Below are 21,345 nucleotides of genomic sequence, written 5' to 3'. Positions count from 1 at the left end.
CAAAGATAATAACGTAATAATATAATAAATATTTCTGTATATATATAAGAATTGTTTTAAGATATACTAATGATTATTAAAGAGATAGATTCGTAAATAAAACGCTGCTCTCAAAAAAATCTGTAATACTTGCAGTTTTTACTTTAAATAATAAATTATAATGTGCATGTGGTCACACGAATGTGATTTCTGTATTCACCTCTATGAGATTGGATAAACGTCTTTCATCATTTATTCAATATAATTAAACTTCTCAAAAATTTCTTTCAATCAACATGGAAATTAAATCCAATATAATATTTTACGTCATATAAAAAAATATTAAAAAATTCGTCAAATTCATTAATTTACTCCGATCACCGATATACTTGCGGAGCGAAAGGACATCATCACGTGAAATGATCATTGTATAGCACGAATAATTTACAGATAGAAAAAGAGAAAAGTTGAAGAATTACATTCGAGATACATTCAATTGCACGTTTAGTTTATTAGCGGCGGGATCAAAGCGATGTCACAAAATTATCGGCGAGCGCGGGAAGTGAGCGTGACGTTTTATATATTCGGAACGATCGCGCCGGTCGAGGAGTAGCGGCGGGCAAAGACGATTAGGGGGCGGCAAGAGAAGAGACGTCGTGGCCAAGTCGAACAGCAGTAGCGTTAAGGCAGTCCGAGAGAATGGCTCGCGGCGCAGTACGCTGGAGCGTCCTGCTGGGCCTCGCGCTGGCCCTAATCGCGCCCTACACCGCTGCCCTGTCCAAAAACGATTTATATCAATACGCGGCACCGGGTTCCTTGGTCCTCGAAAGCGACCCGAACCGGATGCTGATATCCGCGGAGGCAATCCTCAAAACTCCTATCGTTTTCTACGATAAAATCTACAACTCCATATTCGTGAGTACCGATAGCGATTTTTTTCTTAGATATTGTAATTTCTTCAATGATGCAATTTTTCGATCGAATGCTTGTTCATATTAAAATAAATATTCAGATGGCAAAATATCTTTTGTGTTATGAATTTAAAGAATATAAATTTATATTATATTTATATAAATTTTTATTGATATTACTGATGTGTGTAGTGAAAAGAAGTCTTGTTCTTCATTCGTTAATATAGCGATAGCGAGAAATGTAAAAAAAGAATTACAAATTGAATTAACCCTGTAATAAATTAATTTTAATCTACCAATCATAATCAGCGTACGAACTAATTGCATACAAATATATCGAAAGAATAAAACAAGAATGTACATAATGGACGATTTGTCTTTTAAACAAATAAGAATGTAGAAGAAAAAATCTTTTTTCATAATTATCATATCTTAATTATAAGATATGAACACAATTCTTAATTTAATAATTACGTTATACGATATCATAATCTCTCTAAGATCGTATTCTGCCTCTTGCAAATGCAAATTTTTTAAGAAACAGAAAATTACTAAAATCACAGTAATAATGCTTACTTATAAACAAATATATAATTTAGATTAAAAATTTCATTACATATTAACACAAAATCTGCTATTTATATTTGCAAATATGTGGGTACGCAATGAAGTTATTATTAGATAGTCTGCTATTTTTGTATTTATGCTTGTGTAAACTGATCGTCAGTGGAAAACATCGTTCGAGAAAAACGCAAATATTCTTGATAACTTGTTGCAAATCTGTGTATTATGTGTATGTGAATAATATTTTTGCAACTATTATTTACAACTAGATAATTTTCTTAATATGATAAATCATTTTATTCTATTCTTACCTTGTATTAATTTGTTTTCTTTGCCATGATTCTCCAAGAAGCTTTGCTCCTAAAACATAAAATAAACTTGGTTAGTAAAAATTTTATAGAAAATCATTATTTGTCACAATTTTTTAAATTTATTATAATACAAAATTATAAGAACATCGCATTCCTTTCATTATAAATTAAAATTCCGTTGAATTAAAGTAAGAATAAAATAAAAACCAAAATTTGGTCGCCTGCTTATGTGTTTTGTTAATTTTAATGTTTTTTAAAAAACAATTTCATGATTATGTCAAATTTACAACTAAAAAAGATTCATCTGAATTCACCAAATTTATTAATAAGAAAGAACATTAAAAAATGCACAATGTCTATCTATCCTATTTCTTTCCATGAAACAAAAAGTGAAAAAATTTCTACGGACATTTCACAAATTCATTAATAAGAGGAGCAAGAATGATGTTACACACTTTACAGTATCTACTTGTCCTATCTTTCTTTACGAGGCTAGAAAAAGTTAGAAATTTTTTCTGGCCATCTCATAGATTAGAAAACTTAGCGTAGTTTCTCCACGTGACGAACTTCAATTTACGACCCGGTCTAGAAAAAGTTCCGAGACGGCGAGACGAGCGGCTAGGCAGTGCGGCCGGCGTAATTCTTCGGTTAATATCAATTTGTCGCGCGGTAGACAATGAGTCCCGCGCGCGCGTTTGGTCATTCTCTCAATTCGACTCGCGGTCTAATCCGGTCAACATCTTCTGGCATGACACGAATTCATTGCGCTCTTGCGATGACGAACGAGAGTGACTCTCTAGGCGGCACAATCGCGCTTAATTGCGACGGACGCGCTGCCGCGCTGCTCATCGCGTACAATTTACGAGAGCCTGTTAATTTGTATGAATGAACGAGCGAGAGCGGCGCGCGAACCGGAAGACGATGCAACGCCCATCCAGACGAGCCAAGACGCGATAAGATTCCGGTAGTGTTTGCACGCCGAAAGATCGGCCGTAGGCGAAAGCGTATTTCGAGGAAGTGCGCGTTGCAGGAACACAAGAGAGTGATCACAGAAGGTTCCTCCACAATTTGAAAAAGCTTCGAATATGTTAAAGAAATTAAAAAAAAAAAATAAAAAACATGTATTTTTTAAATTTAAACTATATAATTTTTTATGATTGCGGCGATTTTTCTAGCTTTGTACATTACATAGTAAAATATGATTGAAATTATAAAACATGTAAAAATAACTAAAAGCATTTCATAATCGTATATATATATTTATATTTTTGCGAAATATTCACTCAAATGGGTAAATATGACGAAATAGCTTCTAAAACTTGTCTGTTTGCTTAAACATCCATTAGGATGTCTCTTATTTTAAGCTATTCTACGACGTATCCGAAGGCCATCAAAAACGCAGAGACAATTCCGGCCGTTTTCTTGTTAGCTACGAGAAAGATATTTAAGTCTTGATATACGCACTTGAGTCATCGCGCAAACACAGACAGCAGAATGATTAAATAACCGTAGAAACCGGCAACGATTAGAAAAGTCCGCAGGACACGTGTGATCTAACTTTTCCGCGAATCATTGTACTACTGCGGAGGCGGCGAATATGAATGAACATTAATTATGGGCTAATCTCGCGCAGATTAAAGCGAAGGATTCATCTCCCCGAAGCAATTTATTGCGAATCAAGGTGCATGAGCTCATGCGTGGAAGCGTTTATGCATTACGCCTCCGCGTAGAGCGAACCAATGTTATCAACATTTTCTCGAGTGGAAAATAGTTTTCCTATTGAGACTATACAACCTTGACTAACAGCATGGAGTATCTTTAATAAACTATGATCAATCTACATACATATATATCTAAAAGAATACTATCTCCATGAAATATTTAAAAATATATGTGTGTGTATGAGTAAATATCAAAATATATGATTATATCTGCTATTAAAATGTATGAAGAATTAACTGTATGTTTTTTTTTTTAAATTCATGACAAGATTACATGTTGGCAAAGCAATTTAGTGATAATATTCTATATATTCCATTTTATTTTACATTTTATAATATTCCATTTCAAGCAAGATTATACGCGATAGGAGCTTTTAAAATTCAATACCAAAATTCATTTTCGGATTGGGTATGACTTTCGCAGTCGCCGTTGTCAAAGCATGGCATTAGAGCCATGATCCGCCGTGATCCGTTCCATTCATCGTGTTCCGTCAATAATTCAAGCGTCCGCAAAATCATCGTCGCATTATTGATGACGTGCGTACGTGCGCCTCGCTTAGGGACGCGCGTCGAGTCGAATCACACGCAGAAACTCGGCCGGCTAGTCAGCCGGACGGGCGTAAAGTATAATGATGGATAATTGTGAGAGACTAGACGGATTAAGAGCCTAGAATGGGAGATTCGATTTTGCAGGTATTGCAACAATAAGGGTACCATAAGCGTATCTTTTTATATTACTGTAACACACGTGCAATATAAGCGCGCAGCATAGCATTACATGCATTTTTCGTATATCGAAAGATAGAACCCAAGAATTCAAAAAATTCACGATGTTATTCTTCCCTTTTTCAACGTAAAAATAAAAGCTAAGCGCCATAAATATGACAGAAAAAAAACCGATTTTTAATTTAGAACCTAATATGTGTTCAAATTGTATCTAATTATATGTTTTTGACGTACATATATTTATTTTAAATGGCTTTGTAGTCTCAATTTATTTATTGTTATCCAAAAAAAGAATGTTATAATAATCTATATATATTTAAGAGTATACTAATAGAAATAAAAAATTATAATCACTGCACTATTCTGCAAACAAATACACATTCACTTGGCTATATCGATCGTAAGAGACGCGATTTAATATCACGAGATTACAAATATGTAAATACCTGCCATTAATCTTGATAACTTTTCACATTAGTTAAGTTGCACGAGAGGAAAAATCATACTGATGTGTTTTCTGCACCTGTGTCTTTATGAGAGCCGTACACGTTGTAAAAATATTCACGCGGTCCATAAAACTAACATTATTTAATTCTTTGTAAAAATATCACATTAAAAATAAATTTTATACCTCTGTATTATTCTCTTCATAATGAAAAAAACTTCTCTTGCTATACTCAATCAAGTGCTCGCATCAAGATAGAGTGTAATACGACAGCCAGTCTGCGATGCAACCGCTGTATGCAATTAGCTTTTTCCCACATTATTTAGTGGAAGATTAGTGGGAGGAATTGCGAAATTCCGCTCGCGATTCTTCTGGATCGACCATGTTGTCGGCTTCGTCATCGCCGGTAAAGTTCAATTAGACTCGGCACGAAATTCTCAATTAATTTCATTATCGTTTCTTCCGTTTCTCCGAGTTTCCTTTCTACCAACTTCCGATATTGCCACATATCTTGTCATAACCTTGTAATTATCCATAGCTATGAAAATTCAATGTTTGTGGTTTCGTAAAAGAGCTGCTATACTCGTTTTTTACGAATATAATTTCAGTTTTCGCTCGCCTTTCTCAACTTGGCGCGCATGTTTAGTAGGCAGACAGACATCTTTGTAGGCGTGCAATTTGTTGGAAATGTCGAGGAAAGCGAGCATGCCATGTAAAACTAGACAAGTGTAATTCAAGCACGCAGAGACTTCCGCATGCAAACGCAAAAGCAGACGGCAGCGAACTAATTGACGAGAATTTTGCTTCATGCGTTATAACAGAAATTATGTACGAATTTAGAAATTTCACAAAAGTTTCGTCAGTTTCATAAATCATTCAAAAATAATATAATATAATCCAACAATAATCAGCGGTTTACTGCACTATTTTTTGCAAAGTATTCTGCAAAATATTTTTCTCATATATAAATTCAGATATATAAAAAAGAATCTCTTAAAAAAAATTATTTCCGCCGGCTACTTCGTGTGTAACAAGTCATAGATACGTATTTCAAAATAGAATTTTAGATAATTTATCAGCAGAACAAACTGTACGCATAACTTCTTAAAATGGTTATCTACCCTAAAAAAGATCGGAACAACCTTTTGCTTTTTAAAAACTTATTAATAGAAAATTAGTAATTTCTCATAATTTATATCATTAATAAAAATAAAAAAGATAAAAGTTGAAATAGATTTATACAAAAAGAAATGCCCGAAAAGAACTTGTGCATCAGGCGATTCAAGAGAGCTAGTTCCGACATTCCAATAGAGCGCTTCCTCGGTGGACTCTTAGTGCATTATCATTATTATGCAGGCCCAGGTCAGTGACAAATCGCGATTGGCATAGATGTATATCGCGACGTATCCACGAACGAAGACGGTCTACTTAGAGGACCTGCCTACACAACAATCATCTTCATTTCGTCGTTTATCGTCGACGATTCGTAGTCATCAAAATGATTGCGACCGATTGCGCGATCGCGTTAGCGCGTGCGGCATGCGTTACCGAAACCATCACCGCACCATCTCTCTCGCCGTCATCGTTGATTCGCAGCTGCTACTATGTTACGACAATTGCGCGTGCACCAAGATTAGCGGCTAACATCGAAGTCCCGCGATTAGCATACGAATTCGACGCATTCATCCCGAGATACTGCGCGAATGAGGCGTTCAACAGCGCTTATGTATCATCGAAATGCACCATGGAAATTCATTTTAACGAATGGTAGATAATGGAAATATTTTCGATCACAAGTTGTTATGGAAATCACAAATTATTCTGCATTTTTTCTCGCAGATAATACGTGCCGTGACAAATCAGCTGTTTTCGACAATAAATTCTTTACCAAAAATGGAAAATCTATAAATAACGCATTCTAATTATAAGTCACATTTCTTTGTCTCGTTTTGAGATAATATAATTTATAGCCTCTATGCTATATCATTTCATAATTGGTAACATGATTTTTTATATATTTGTATGTACTATACAATATACACAATAAATAAATAAATATCAGACAAAAATTTTCAAACATTCGTAAAAAATTGTAAAATAATATAACTTTAAGAAAATGAAAAGTAAAATATAATTAAAAAACTTAAGTTTAAAACATTATAAAGTAATTGTAATTATTAACCTGCAACTTTAATAAAATGTTGTCAATATTTTATCTCAATGATATACATATATAGCAAAAAATATGTATACAATACATATCAATTACGAGATGATTCCCGATAGAAACTTAAGTTTAAAACATTATAAAGTAATTGTAATTATTAACCTGCAACTTTAATAAAATGTTGTCAATATTTTATCTCAATGATATACATATATAGCAAAAAATATGTATACAATACATATCAATTACGAGATGATTCCCGATAGAGAAAAAAAAAAAAAGAATCGAGTGATTTTCTCAGTAAAAAGTTCCGCATTCGATATTGAAATATTCGTCGATGTGAGAACCGATCTCAAATTATTTCTGTTGAAACACTAGAACGTTATCGACGGTATCAGGAAGAGAGACGGCAGCCAGCACGGATTCCTCCTATTACTTCCACAAGCCATATTATCTATTTCCACCGTTTTCTCCCGCTATTCACCACATGTGTGTGCGTGTGTGTCATCGGCTCGGCTCTGACCTACGACCTCGGAGATAGCCTCGGCGGTGATAGCGGACCGAACTTTCCCACTAGCTGACTTACGCGAATGTCAAAATGTCCGATCATATAGACAGGCTTCGATGAGACTATCAATACTGGTTTGACATCTCCAGGCATCGATTATTGGACGCCTCGATGACCGATACTGATTATCGGTCTATAAACTCGTATATATATGTATAACGGGATGAATATTGATTGGATATTGAAAATTGGAAGACTTCTGTTTGTTTGCTAATTGCAATCGTATTTAATATGCGGAAACGAGCAAATAGTATTCTGATAACTATAAAAAAATTTAAGAGACTATCTAATAGATCCATCACATATAAAAATAATATTTGCTTTCCTCTCTAAATGTAATTAAAATGATATTGATACAATTAATGAATATATGGATTAATTGATGTATGTCACTCTCTAACTAAATTTTTTAGTAAATTTTTTTTTGGCATGAATAAACAAAATCTAATTTATTCAGTATACTTTCTCAAATATTTTTAACAATAATAAATTTAATATGCGACATATTTTATAAAGAATTGTTTAATGCAATAAATAGAATTTACTTTTGTAAAAAAATTGTATTATAAAGATAATGTTAGAGTAAAATATAGTCAAAGGATCTAATTCATATCTTTAAATAGAAATAATAAATAACTACCTTGCTGCAAAACAAAATTATAAAACAAGTCTAATGCCAGAATAATGCCGCAATAGGGTTTATTACTTTGTCGCCCTAATTCGTGTCAATTCACTTGAATCGGGTCGCTTGTTAACGGTGCGCGCGACTTGAGAGAACATTAAATTCGATGCGGCGCCCGTGATATTAACCTCACGTGAAAACAATATGGGTCACTTGAGCAAACGGACATTCCAACTTGGACTTTGAATGGCGCATAAGAATTAACGTTCATGAATCAGAACGTGAGAATGAAACACGAAACCATACCGGACAGATGTAAAAATTCGTAAGAAATATTAAGCAAATGGAAATTTCTGCATTTCACACTGTTTTGAAAACTTATAGAAATATTCCATTATTTATAAATTCATTATTCTCCAATAATCTATTCTTAAAAAATCAAAAATTGATATATATATATAATAACACAAAAAAAATCTCGTAAAAGTTTCAAACTTTCGTTAAAAATAAACTATATAGCAAAACAATAGAATATACAATATCAACTGAAATTAACTGTCTTAACTCCAAGATTAATTAATATTGAAACGTGAGTAGTGTGAGTAGTGTGAGAACCACGCTAATCATTTCTTCTCAGCGCAATATTTAGGACGGTTGCACCGCTCTTTCGAGGAGTTTTAATTTTGTCTCCTTAATGACAAGCCGCTTCTTACGGAGAAACAGCTGCGGCCCGACACTGCACGAAGAGTGCATCGTGTCGAATATGAAGTAAGAGGCACGTTTGGCGCACTTCGTTTTAGCCAATTGACGAAATAAGTCAGCGGCCCCAGAAAGCATAACACGACCGCGTTGACTGCTTCTTTCCGCTTTGAAATAGTACCAAAGAATAATGAAGAATAATTAGAGTTTTACTTTTTGGAGATTAAACAAAGTTTTGCAATATAGAGAAATAATGTAAGATAATAGACTCATAGACAATAGAGAGATATAAATTACATTTAAATATCTTATATAATACAAAGATATAATTGATATATTTTTTTTTTTATTTTTAAAAGATTATATTGGGTTGAACAGAAAGTTCGTTCCGTTTTTTACTAAGAGATGAAGACCGAAAAAATGGCACAAACTTTTCGTTCAACCAATACAATAACTTTGTATTTGTAAAAATGTAAAAAATAACCGTGATTTCAGAGGTTTTTGGGCGCTAACTTTTTAAGGAAACATTTTTCGACCCATGTTTATAGGAAACTTTTGTTCGGAATTGAATTATCTTTCAAATGAGATCAAAGTGATTGTAGTTAACTCCATAGGTTTTGAAATAAACCAATTAATAACCAATTTCAAATATACTGAAAAGTGTTTTTTCAATAATATCCTGCAAATACATTTTGTCGATTTCACCGGTGATTCCTTTGTAAAGATCGCAATCTTGGCGAGATCATCGTGATTCTTTCGCAAGCTTCCGCGAACACAACATCGTCTTCTCAACGATCGCGCGTCGTTGGGTGAATGACTCCTCGATGATAGGCGCTCGCTCATTAACGTGCATGCGTATCGCGCGACTCGCGGTCAAACCAACGCAGGGTGCGGGCCTCACCCCTCTCTCTCTCCTAATTATGTCATTGTCGGATTTCTCGCTGACAGCTCGTGCCGACGATTTACCTGCTGACCCGCTGACGCCGACCAACCTTCTACCATGCGTGCATCACTAGACGGGATCTAATTTACTGACGCGTGCCGGCTGCGAGTGCGACTCTTGGCATCGAAATTAACGTAAATAATCCCGCTGCGACTAGATCAATGCACTTTGCGATCGAGAAATTCGCAGAAATTCAGAGAAAACGCGACAAACTGTACACATTTTTCGAGCGCTGCTTTAAAGAGAAAAATGCTACAACATCAATTAATTAATAAAAGCTGTAAAGCTGCATTGATAGAAGGATTAACATACATTTATTAACTTTAATGCTATATGAATATTTGTCAGACTATAATAAGTTTTGAATATGTAAAAAGTTGATTGAACGCTGTCGAATTAATTTCTCATCTCAATGTTTTCAGTATAAATAAAATCTGAGTATTTAATCGTGCTCTTATCGAGCGTGTGTAAATAAATGAAACCTTTGAAAACTTCTCTCTCTTCGCATTTTCTCTTTCTACAAATTCCCTTTATCATTTCTCTCTGTAAATGATCTAATTCTCCAATACTTCCGAACTCTCGTTAAACGTGAAATTGAAGTCGGACATAGTTACAGATCGTGTCGGTTAATGAACGTCAAAGCTGGAAAATCGGTTTCAGGTAAATGGAAATGGCGTTCTTTCATTTGCGAGGGCAATGCAAAGATTCTTCAACATCGCGTTCCCTCTTGACGATCCAGTAATCGCGCCTCTCTACACACATGTCGACACAAGAGGTTCGGGAACGGTTTATTTTAGCGAAACCGATTCTCCCGAGATTCTCGCTAGAGCCGGAGGATTGGTTCGAAGCACTTTCAAGAACGCCGTCGACTTTGTACCTACGCATGTGTTTTTGACTACCTGGGTGGATGTTGGTTATTACAACGAGCGTAACGATAAGGTAAGTTGTTCGCACATTTTGAACAAATTTTGACAGTATTTTCTCTTTCTCCCTTTGTTGTATTTAATATTAAACCTCTCTTCACTAACACAAGAAAAATAAAAAATTAATAAACATGTAATAAGCTTTCCAAGTATGTGAGCATTCATCGAGTCTCGCCTTTCAGGTGAATACTTATCAAGTCGCTATATCATCCAACGGTTCGCATTCCTTTGTTGAACTGCTATACCCGGAAAATGGTATACAGTGGATTCAGGGTGAATCGCATCCCAGCGGGCTCCCGGATGCCAAGGCGCAGGCAGGATTCATGAGCGAGGGCAAAATGTATACCCTGAGGGGCTCGGGCACCGACCAAATTCAGAATGTCGACAAGTGAGTAATGGGGAGAGCAAGGCGCCGGCTATATTCACATACGACGTATTCATGGATTTTTGTAATTGTTTTCAGGTGGTCGAATGTAAATAGGCCTGGTCAGTGGCTGTTTCGAGTCGGTCCCATCGACGAAGGCGAAAATATAAAGGTTCCCGACAATATCGAAGGTAATACGAAAAAATTCTAAGTAATCATATAATATAAAAAAAATATTTAAAAAATATACAATACTCTTATTTATAAAAAAAAAAAATATTGAAAACATTATATACGTTTATATAACGAAACTAAAGATGATTTTATTTTCTATCTCACGAATATATTGTAACTTGTGTAAATTATGCGCGCAAATTAAATATTACTCTTGCATCTCATGACGTTGATTATAACTAATAAACGCTCTTTAGACACTATGACTATGCATCAAGCGGCCAGCTGCAGGACCGGCGCCACTACTTGTCATAGCAAAGCGACCTGCATCGATTACGAGATCGGATTCTGCTGCAGCTGCAAGCAGGGCTATTTCGGCAACGGAAAATCCTGCCAGCCAAACGGTGAGTTATTTATCAATGGCAATTGTGTCGAAAACTCGCGTTGCGAGATAAGTTCGAGCTAATGGCATGCAAACGCGGCCTTTGAAGTATTCTCGAAACGGGGATAAAGAAGGAATCTTTCAACGTTCCCCTCTGAACTCCCGACGACGCTCCGTCTAACGCGAACAAAGATACGCAGAAGTCGTCTCGCGTAGGACAAATAGATGCATCGCAGTAAGTAGCTGCGTTTGCTCGAGTGCGCTCTCTGATCTATTCATAGTTTACGAGACTGATTCTTACGACTTCCACGGTAACATCGTAAAGACAGCAATATACCTGGAAATGACCCGCGCGGTTCTTTGATGATCGCGTCGCGACTGTGCGCGTTGAAGTATCCCTACCAATAATTGCATAAAAAAAAGATACGACGCTTTTTTAAGAAATGCAGAAAACCGGTATTGTATCTCTCAAAATGCTATTTTGTCATTGATTTAACGATCGTGTAAGAATATAAATAAATAATTGTGTGTATAATATTTCTAAAAAATAAATATCTTGTACACACAAGAAAAATCGATTAAGCAACAATAATCATAAACTTCGTTAATGATAGAAAATTAATTTAAAATTAATAAAAATTAAATAAAGATTTAAAAATATGATGGCATTTTTACCGAAAATAATTTTTAGACGTGCCTCTTCGTGTTATTGGCCGAATATCTGGTACGCTCAACGGCGTGGAATTTCCGTCAAGAGATCTTCAATGTTACGTACAAACCAAAGATGGACGAACATATACTGCTTTGTCGAGAGTACCTCAAGAAATCGGAGCTAGTTTTCAACTTCTAGGCAATTTGGGCGGCGTGATCGGTTGGCTATTCGCGAAACCGGTTAGTGATACTGAAAACGGATACGAACTTACAGGCAAGTAACTTTATATTACGAAATCTTCAAAAATCAATTTTGATCGGATATAATATCCTAACACGTTTTGATCTCTTCATTTATTTAGAGAGAGATAGATAGAGAGAGGCAGAGAAAAAGAGAGGAGCGTACGTTATATATATTTTTAAACGAATTAATAATTAAAAGAGATATCTATTATATTGCATATATTAACGATACTGAGAAAAGCAATAAGCAACTTTACGTGAAATTTCCCTTAAAAAAAAATTGAAAGAAAAAGATCTCTAACAAACACGAACATTTCGGTATTGCATTATATTAATTTATGAGATTTATAAAATTTACAAGATTGTCAAACGCGATAGTGTTTACGAATAAACAGTTATTTATATGAGCGTGTTCCACGCACAGGTGGTTTATTTAATCACACGGCGGAGCTAGTCTTCCCATCAACCGGCGACAAAGTGACGATACGCAGCAATTATCTCGGATTGGACGTCTTCGGTCAACTAAAGATGGAAGCGGACATCGAAGGTACGGTGCCGCATCTCGAAAGGGACACCAAAGTGGACTATGGTGATTACGACGAGCTCTACACTCGCGCCCAACCGGGGTTAATCCGTGCTCAAAGCGAGCGTACTTGCAAACTACTACACGGTAGCGGAGACGAGCGAGAAATCGCCTTCACGTTGGATCAAATAATTAGCTATCAGGAATGTCCGTACGGTATCTTCGATCCCGAAGATGACACGACCAGATTAAAGTTTTTCAGAGGCATCACTACTTACGAGGCCACCGAGGGTATCATACGATTTGCCGTCAACACCAAGGTAACGCCTCTTGAGGAAGAGGATCCGTGTATTCAAGGACGACAGACTTGCGGTGATCACAGCTCCTGCGTGGTCGATGGGGATAGTTTCAAATGTATATGCAATGCAGGGTAAATATCAATTTTTTTTTTATAAGATTAATTTATAAAAAAAATCTTAATATCGTAGATATTCGAAAAAAGGTCTGTTTTTGAATATGTGTGATATATCTTCGTAAAAATATATTATCTCAATCTTAGCGTCAATGTATGCGCATTACATTATAATTCTTTAACTAAATATCAATGATACTACATTTATTATATTGCTCGTTACGAAGGTATCAGTATCTATACGAGGAGGATGGCAGTGCGATTTGCGTAGACGTGAACGAATGCACGGCCGGTAATCACATGTGTTCTCTGGACGCTCAATGCGTTAATCAAGAAGGCAGCTATACGTGTCAATGCAGAACTGGTTTTACTGGAGATGGTCGAGTTTGTGAAAGTAACTGCATTTGTATCATAATAAATTATTATATCTTAAAATCACAATTACCATACTCTGGTAACATTTCAATGTCGATCAAATTCTTACTGCTGATAGCGACAAAAATAATTTTAACATCTGATAATACTTTCGGTTAAATTCTATTTTAAAATTAATTCCAATTTTGAAGATATTTAAAAATATATTTCGAGAATAAAATATTCGTATGTAAAATATTAAATTAAAATAATATTCATATCTCTCAGTTTACAGCTATTTAATACGCGCTCAATAGTATCTAATTTTATATTCGAAAAATTTATTTATCCATAATGCAGGTTTGCCATCTTGCGAGGATATTCGCTGCGGGGATTATGAACAATGTGGAATGATCAGAGGTGCACCTACATGTGTCTGTATACCTGGTTTCGAAGAAACAGATCAAGGCTGTTATCCCGCTCAGCATGGTAAAATGTTTTCCAGATATAATAGTCTGGCAAAAAAAAACTGTTGATCATCATATTTTTGTTGACAAAGACGAAAACTACTTTTACAGTATCCTGTAACGAGGAGGATAACTGTTCGTCTTACGGGCTTTGCAGTTTTGACGGAAATAGGAAGAAGCACGTTTGCGTGTGTATGCCAGGTTACGTCGGTGAGTGGAGAGCTCAAGAAAAAATCTTTGCCTACTGTTAACAACTTAAAAAAATTTTTGAAAATGTAAAAAATATATACAAAAATCCTGCAAAATATATACGCTAATCACTAGGAATTCATATAAGTACACAAATCATTAATACCGTAAAATAATATTTTAGCGCAAGCTAAAAAACTTATCTGAATCTACATCCATTTGACAGTTCATAAGAGATGTTCACCTTTAATGCCTTTGGTTTCTCATAATTTCAATTACGTGCTGGTACCTCTTATATAATTCTTTATTCATAAGGCTATTATGTATTTCAATTTTAATGTCTTTTAAGACAATTTGACAAATAAAGTAATTAAATTAAAATTGCAAATTGAATATCTATCGCACGATAAAGCGACGAGTGATACTTTAAATACACATGACCACAATGCAATATGTAAAATGTTTTCTCGTATTTACATATGCGATTATTTACAGGTGATGGATACACGTGTTATTCCGAGTCCGATATCACCACCACAACAGACGAACCGCCGCAACCGCAATGTCTGATGCAAGTGTGTTGGTGTCCAAGCGGCTGGAAATTCCGCAACCATGCCTGCGTAAGGCAAGAGGGAGAATCCACGACAGTTGACTATCGAGACTGTAAGTTGCACGAAAAATAATAATCGGTATATCATATGACGGTTTTTGTGAAACGTGAAAGTTTTTAGCACGGATTAGATCGATGCAATTTCTCTTCGTTATTCGAATATGCATCATAGCATGCTATTGCACCTATGCATCATAGCATGTTTTGCATTGAGGGATTCTACGTATCGATAATTATTTGATTGCACAATAATAATTAATTGAGTATTAGTATAATTCTTTCTATTGAAATGTGATTGTATCATCGATTGAAGATCCTCGGAAAAAAGTAGGAATAGATCAACAGAATAAATACATTATAAAATACACTAAATTCCATTTTATTCAATTATACTAAAATATAGTTACGCCAGTGCAATAGACGTTAATAGTTTCATATCGTTATAAATTCAAATTATGACAATGTTTGTCAATGGAAGCATCACATTCAAATTTCTCCGAGGATCAATTAGATGCAAAAATTAAAACAATTTGATCAACAATTACTTACACAACAAATAATTGCATGTGAATAAATTAACATGAATAAGTTGAATTCTCCCCGCGATGCGACGATAATCAATATTTAATAACGAGCGAGATTACGATCGTTAACGCGACGAACATCGTTCGTCGATGCATAATGCGTTTTAGTATCGGCACATCCGATCCCGGAATGCTTCGACGACGTCTGTATATGTCCCATGGGATACGATTACGTCCATTTGGAACGAATTTGCGTTCCGCTGCCAGGATACCAACACGACACGATGGGTCCATCAGGATCTAACCGTACGACGCATTCACTGCTTGGCTTTAAGCTATTTATGTTCATTAATGAGTATTAAGCCTCTCTGCATACCTTTCTCTTTAACGAGCTCGTGGCGATGACGCATGCTGCTTTTATTTCCGTACTACTTTTTTAATTCCATTATATTGTGCGATATATATCTCTTATCTCACTAATTAATCAAAATGCTTGCGGGCTCGCAAATTGTGCGAGAATTAAAGTAACGTTTTTATAACAAAAACGAAATTGCAAATGATATAATGACATGTGTTAACAACAATCCCGTTTTACGAAGCTCGATGTGAATCGCGTGAAAATTTGCGAACTCACATCCCAGGTGTTTCGAAGGGCGGAAAAGGGCGAGCGAGAAAAAAACTTCTTCTACAAATAAGTGTACTCGAAGTTTTGTTATCTTCCAAGTCCTTAAACTCACTTTCAGAAACTTGCGACGCGCAACCTCTTAGTGAATAGTACGACGGAAGATTATCTCGGAAAATTAGGAAAGATGTCTGCAGCGCATGGCAGTTCCCTTAAAAAGGAACTACAAGATCAAAATATTCAAACGTGACTAAAATATTGCATATATAATTTCATTAAACTACATATTTTTTAATATTTATGTTGTAAGTAATACAGTAATATATTTCATGTTGAAATATTCATGTTACATACGAACATAAAATACGAAATAATTTATGTGATTTCAAGACAAATACTTATTTCGCTCAGAATATATTTTTGATGTTTATTCGAGATGCTTCAAGCTACATATAAAAATAGGTTTTGACATTCTGATGATAGCGATAAAAACTAATGCATCAACTTTAATATTCTCTGAACGATATTTTCTCTCAAAACTTTCATCTCACGCAATGCTGCGTTCACGAGATCAATTCTTCGCAAAGACACGAAATAAAAATAGCATGTCCCAAATAGCTGACATATCTGTCGACGAATTCAGAGAATATCGAGGCATCTTGCGAACGACTAGTAGAAAAATTGTTCAGTAATTAACTCGTAACTCTTTATCGATCAAGACGCGTTCATAACATCGCGAAATCTAGCCATTTCCATTAAATTTTTCGGTCTCGCTATCGGAATAACCAGCTATCGTCGCCGCTTGCCGTGCAATGTATCATAATCGCGCACACGCTTGTGTCCAGTATCTTGCAACGTGGTGAACAGGTGTCATCCCTACGCGCAATGCATCTACGTGACGAACACCGGCGACTACGAGTGCCGCTGCAATCCGGGATACGAGGGCGATGGTATGGAATGCACCAAGACAGGTAAAATGCATCTTGCTTTTGCATTTAGCAAGTTAATCAATAAACAACAACCAAATATTGTGTTAGAAAGCGCACTTTAAACACTCTGATATATATCATATGACATATAATTATATCATTTTTATTATTATATATATCATTTTTTAAAATTATTATTACACATGAATACTCGTAAAATATACTTTTACAAATAGAAAAATAAAAAGAATCTAAATCGCAATGCTTTTCTTTCAGTTTATGAATTGTTCATAAAATTCAAAATTAATACCTTGTTTCTCGAAACATTATAGTACGCTTTCCGATGCTCCTGCATTCAATAATTATATTTTTCCCGAGGAAAAAGTCTAAATCATAAAAGGAGTACGGAGGTATGTTAATAATAATACAACGGTACGATTTTTTTTTTTTTTCTTCTTCGCGCAGAGATATCCTGCTTGGAAGTGGACATCTGCGACCCCAATGCGTCTTGTCAGCACGAGGAACCGCTAGCAAAGTGCGTGTGCAATCCAGGATATGAAGGCGATGGAACAACATGCAGTCCTATCGGTGCTTTCATTATCCTTATATTTTTTTTTAATTTTTGTTTCACTCGTTCCGCGCACGACGCGCTTCGGAATGTCAATGCAATCTTTTCTTTTTTTCTTTCGACAATTTCCACTGGCACGCATATCGCCTCTTTTACATTTCGCATTATCATGTAAATTGAGAAACCACACACGATCATGAGGTTTGAACTTTCAGTTTGATTAGTAATTATTTCAGATAATATCAAAATCTCTCTCATACGTTGTCTTTTATATCGCGCTGTAAACTGCATAATACGAATCGAGAAATGCGCCAAACTGATATTTTCTCTGGTAACTTTCTTGTATTTTAGATGAGTGCAACAACAATTCCGAGTGCGAAGAGAATGAACGATGCACCTACCATCCCGTCAGCTCGCGCTACGAATGTACCTGCAACCCCGGATTTAGCTTAGTGGACGACCGATGCGTGCTATCAGATTGCTCGACGAATCCTTCTCAATGCCACGTCAACGCGCAGTGCGTGTCGTCCGGCGACGGTGGCTATAAATGCGTCTGCATAAGCGGCTATCACGGCGACGGTATGCGCCAATGCGTGGAGGATCATATCGGCTGTAACGTTTTGAATAACTGCGGCCGAAACGCAGTTTGCGGATACAATCAAACATCCGCGAATTTCGCCTGCATTTGTCAACCGGTGCGTACAGATGCGTATCACACGTCGCATTATATAGGATAATCAATTTTGTTATCATCGCACGTCGTACACTCGTACGTGCTACATTATGTCGAATACTACGTGAATACGTAGCGCGTACACTGCTGCTTATCAAGTCAGTTTTAAATACTAATAATTAAAAATTAGCAAAATCTGACGTACGGTTATCTGCTCAAGAGAGAGAAAGAGAGAAAGAGAGAAAGAGCAAAATAAACTTATGAATAACTGAACAAATACTTAAAAATTTTATATGATCATAAAGCAAGGTTTTTGGCAATATTATACTGTTTCTCTTGCCGTAGCTCATTTATAATGTAATCTTGCCGCCTTTAGGGTTACTACGGTGACGGTTTCACGTGCCTTCCACACACTTCGTGCAGACGCGACCCTAGCCTCTGCTCTCCGGACGCAGCATGCGTGTCGGCCGGTGAAAATCAATTTGCTTGCGTTTGCAACGAGGATTATATCGGCGATGGCGTAAACTGTAAGCGCCGGCCGAGGCACGACTCCAACTTTTTACTGGTAAACCAAGGAATGGCCACGCATCGGATACCATTCGTGCCTACGCAACAGAATCCAGGAAATCCTATCTACATAGTTTACACGCAAATGGCGATCGCCCTAGATATCGATTGCCTCGACGGCAAAGCTTACTCCAGTGATATTACTGGTAATTGCTCGTTTGTATTCAAAAGTCGATTTGCGCCGAGTTTACCAATAACATGCGTTAAAAATCAGTCTAGATTTTCATAATTGTTATTTCACAAAATAATACTACTTCTATTTTTAATAAAGAATCTAAAATTCTATTATATTTTATAATAAATGCGACAAATTGATTTTTTCTTATTGATATATTTTTTAATTGTCGACGTATTAAGAAAATAATTAAAAACGACGATAGAAAAACAAGATATTTTTTGCAATGAATAAAATCGCAATCCATCTACTGCAGGTAACAGAATAGTCGAACTATCTTACAACGGATCAATGGCACAAACATTTATTCCGAAAGTTAGCAGTCCCGAGGGATTGTCGGTCGATTGGGTCTCAAGAAACATCTTCTGGACCGATTCAGGCAAGACGACCGTCGAGGTTGCCAGTCTTGTAACAAAGAAACGCAAAGTCCTCGTTTCCGATGGACTGGTCAATCCAAGGGGAATAGCTGTTCATCCATATCGGGGGTAAGAATATATAAAAGCACAGAGAAAATCTATTTGCAAAACTTTTCAGTTCCGCGTACTTCAAAATCCTCTTCGATCTTACTGCAGTCATTCCTACATACATTATTTACACAATAACGACGATACAATTTCTTCGAGTTTCTGATTGTGAATTATTTTTTGCTGCATATTTAGAAAACACTAACTTTCTCGTATTTTCTTTTGTGTCTACAGATTCTCTTAAACAATCTCAAATTAATTTTCATTAATAAAAATAGCAAAACGCGATAAAATAATCTATATTTCAATTATTAAATTGTAAGATTATTGATGTAATTTTGTAAAGTTATTTGAATTTTTACAAAGAATATTTTTGTTTTAGGAAAATATTTTGGTCTGATTGGAATCGCGCCTCTCCAAAATTGGAGTGGGCTAATGAAGATGGTACAGACCGAGCAATCTTCCTTCAGGGTGATTACGTTAAGCTGCCAAATTCATTAAGTATTGATTGGTCGACAGATGAGCTCTGTTGGGCCGATGCTGGGACGTTTACGATAAGTAAATATAGATTTTAATCACGTGAACACATCAAAATAGCATTTTCATTAATCTTAAGCAAGAAAATGTCCAATGACGCAATATTTTATTACTGCAAAGCTGGTTATTCTAACAATAAATAATCTGACAATAATCTCTTGTTCTTAGGTTGTATCGAAATAGATAGCAAGAAGGTCAACATCGTCGCGAATGAACTTACTTATCCGTTCGGCTTGGCAATATCTCAAAATTATTACTATTGGACTGACTGGAAAACGTAAGACAATAAAGCATTCACGACAATCTACAGAAGCGATATAAAATTCCAAAGCTTTTATATATTACCCTACTTACATTGCAGAAACAAGATCGAAGTCGGCATGAAAACTAATGGCGAAAAACGCACACCGTTATCTGTTCCGCCAGGTGGAAGCGGAAAACTATATGGCATTGTGGTCGTTCCTGAGTCATGCCCCAGAAGTAAATTTCATCTCCATGAATACATTTCTTGATATAAATTTTACTAATTAAATTTTGCCAAAAATAGAATTAGCAAAACTTGTGAATGTTCATTATCTCTAAAAATAAATTCTGGGAATTTAATATATCGTCCAAAATTTCAATTAATATTTATGATTTAATATTTATTTGTTCGTGCAGTAACCAACGTATGCCAATACGATAATGGAAGGTGTAACAAGGATCAGCTATGTCTACCGGACGGCCAGGGCGGCAGGACGTGTGCGTGCGCAGACGATGCGAAAGAATCTTGCACCGACTCCCGTTATCCGTCTTAAATCCGTCCTCAATCTCTTACAGAAAAGAAGTAACGCAAAATCTTGTCTCGCGCTCGATATTAGCCGATAAGAAAGTCTCGCGCACTGTCGCTCAACATCGAACTATGATCATAAGTAACCACTAGATCAAGTGTAAATTGTGACATTAATCTTAATATTGATTAGTCTTATCGACATCCTCAAATAACATTTACTTTTGTATCTATCAGTCGCGATGCACGAACTGTACTGCGATTTGATCTTATTTAATAAAAGTGAAGGAAGCGAGCGATGCTTTACAACGTAATATTGATACGACTAATCATTTCCATCATTTCCTTCTTTTGAACTTATTCGCCTGATTAGTTTTATAATTAAATACAAAAAAGAAAAGCTCCCGAAAGAGATCTCTTATATAAAACTGCTCTACGAAGATTGAAAATTATTAGTATCATTGCGCAGTGAGAAATGAAATCCGATTAGCTACAATTACCGTATAATTTCAACCACTTTATTTCCCACATATAATATTAATGAGTTTATATAACGTTCTTAAGTAACT

General features: G+C 35.7%; 1 protein-coding gene and 1 long non-coding RNA gene across 5 annotated transcripts in view; one reads left to right on the top strand and one right to left on the bottom strand.

Annotated features, from left to right (window-relative positions):
* Positions 1-3,604, bottom strand: part of LOC115236910 — a 50,051-nt gene extending 46,447 nt beyond the window's left edge. The window contains exons 1-2 of one of the 2 annotated variants that reach the window (XR_003884279.1): positions 3,230-3,604; positions 1,766-1,814 (exon numbers count right to left, since the gene is read on the bottom strand). This is a non-coding gene — a long non-coding RNA (uncharacterized LOC115236910). Of the gene's footprint in view, positions 1-1,765; positions 2,948-3,229 lie in introns of those variants that run through there. The other variant, XR_003884278.1, reaches the window with a different exon arrangement.
* Positions 642-21,093, top strand: LOC115236906 (nidogen-2-like). Of its 3 annotated transcripts, XM_029809635.1 has the most exons (20): positions 642-894; positions 10,317-10,595; positions 10,762-10,967; positions 11,043-11,134; positions 11,375-11,521; positions 12,191-12,424; positions 12,818-13,346; positions 13,556-13,722; positions 14,043-14,171; positions 14,261-14,359; positions 14,834-15,001; positions 16,940-17,065; positions 17,489-17,611; positions 17,943-18,286; positions 18,641-18,977; positions 19,263-19,491; positions 19,853-20,028; positions 20,176-20,284; positions 20,369-20,487; positions 20,668-21,093. In XM_029809635.1, the coding sequence occupies exons 1-20, from the start codon at positions 679-681 to the stop codon at positions 20,802-20,804; spliced, it is 3,966 nt and encodes a 1,321-aa protein (XP_029665495.1). In that variant the 5' UTR covers positions 642-678; the 3' UTR covers positions 20,805-21,093. The 3 variants fall into 3 exon arrangements, with proteins under 3 accessions (XP_029665495.1, XP_029665496.1, XP_029665497.1); XM_029809636.1 differs by lacking the exon at positions 17,489-17,611 and having other exon boundaries at positions 643-894; XM_029809637.1 differs by lacking the exons at positions 16,940-17,065; positions 17,489-17,611 and having other exon boundaries at positions 643-894.
* Positions 21,094-21,345: the final 252 nt, after the last annotated feature.

The sequence above is a fragment of the Formica exsecta genome, unplaced genomic scaffold, assembly GCF_003651465.1.
Source record: "Formica exsecta isolate Colony F162 unplaced genomic scaffold, ASM365146v1 scaffold262, whole genome shotgun sequence".
NCBI classification, from domain to species: domain Eukaryota; kingdom Metazoa; phylum Arthropoda; class Insecta; order Hymenoptera; family Formicidae; genus Formica; species Formica exsecta.
The sequence above is the reverse complement of the archived record's forward strand: the minus strand, read 5'-3'. Positions and strand labels throughout refer to the sequence as shown.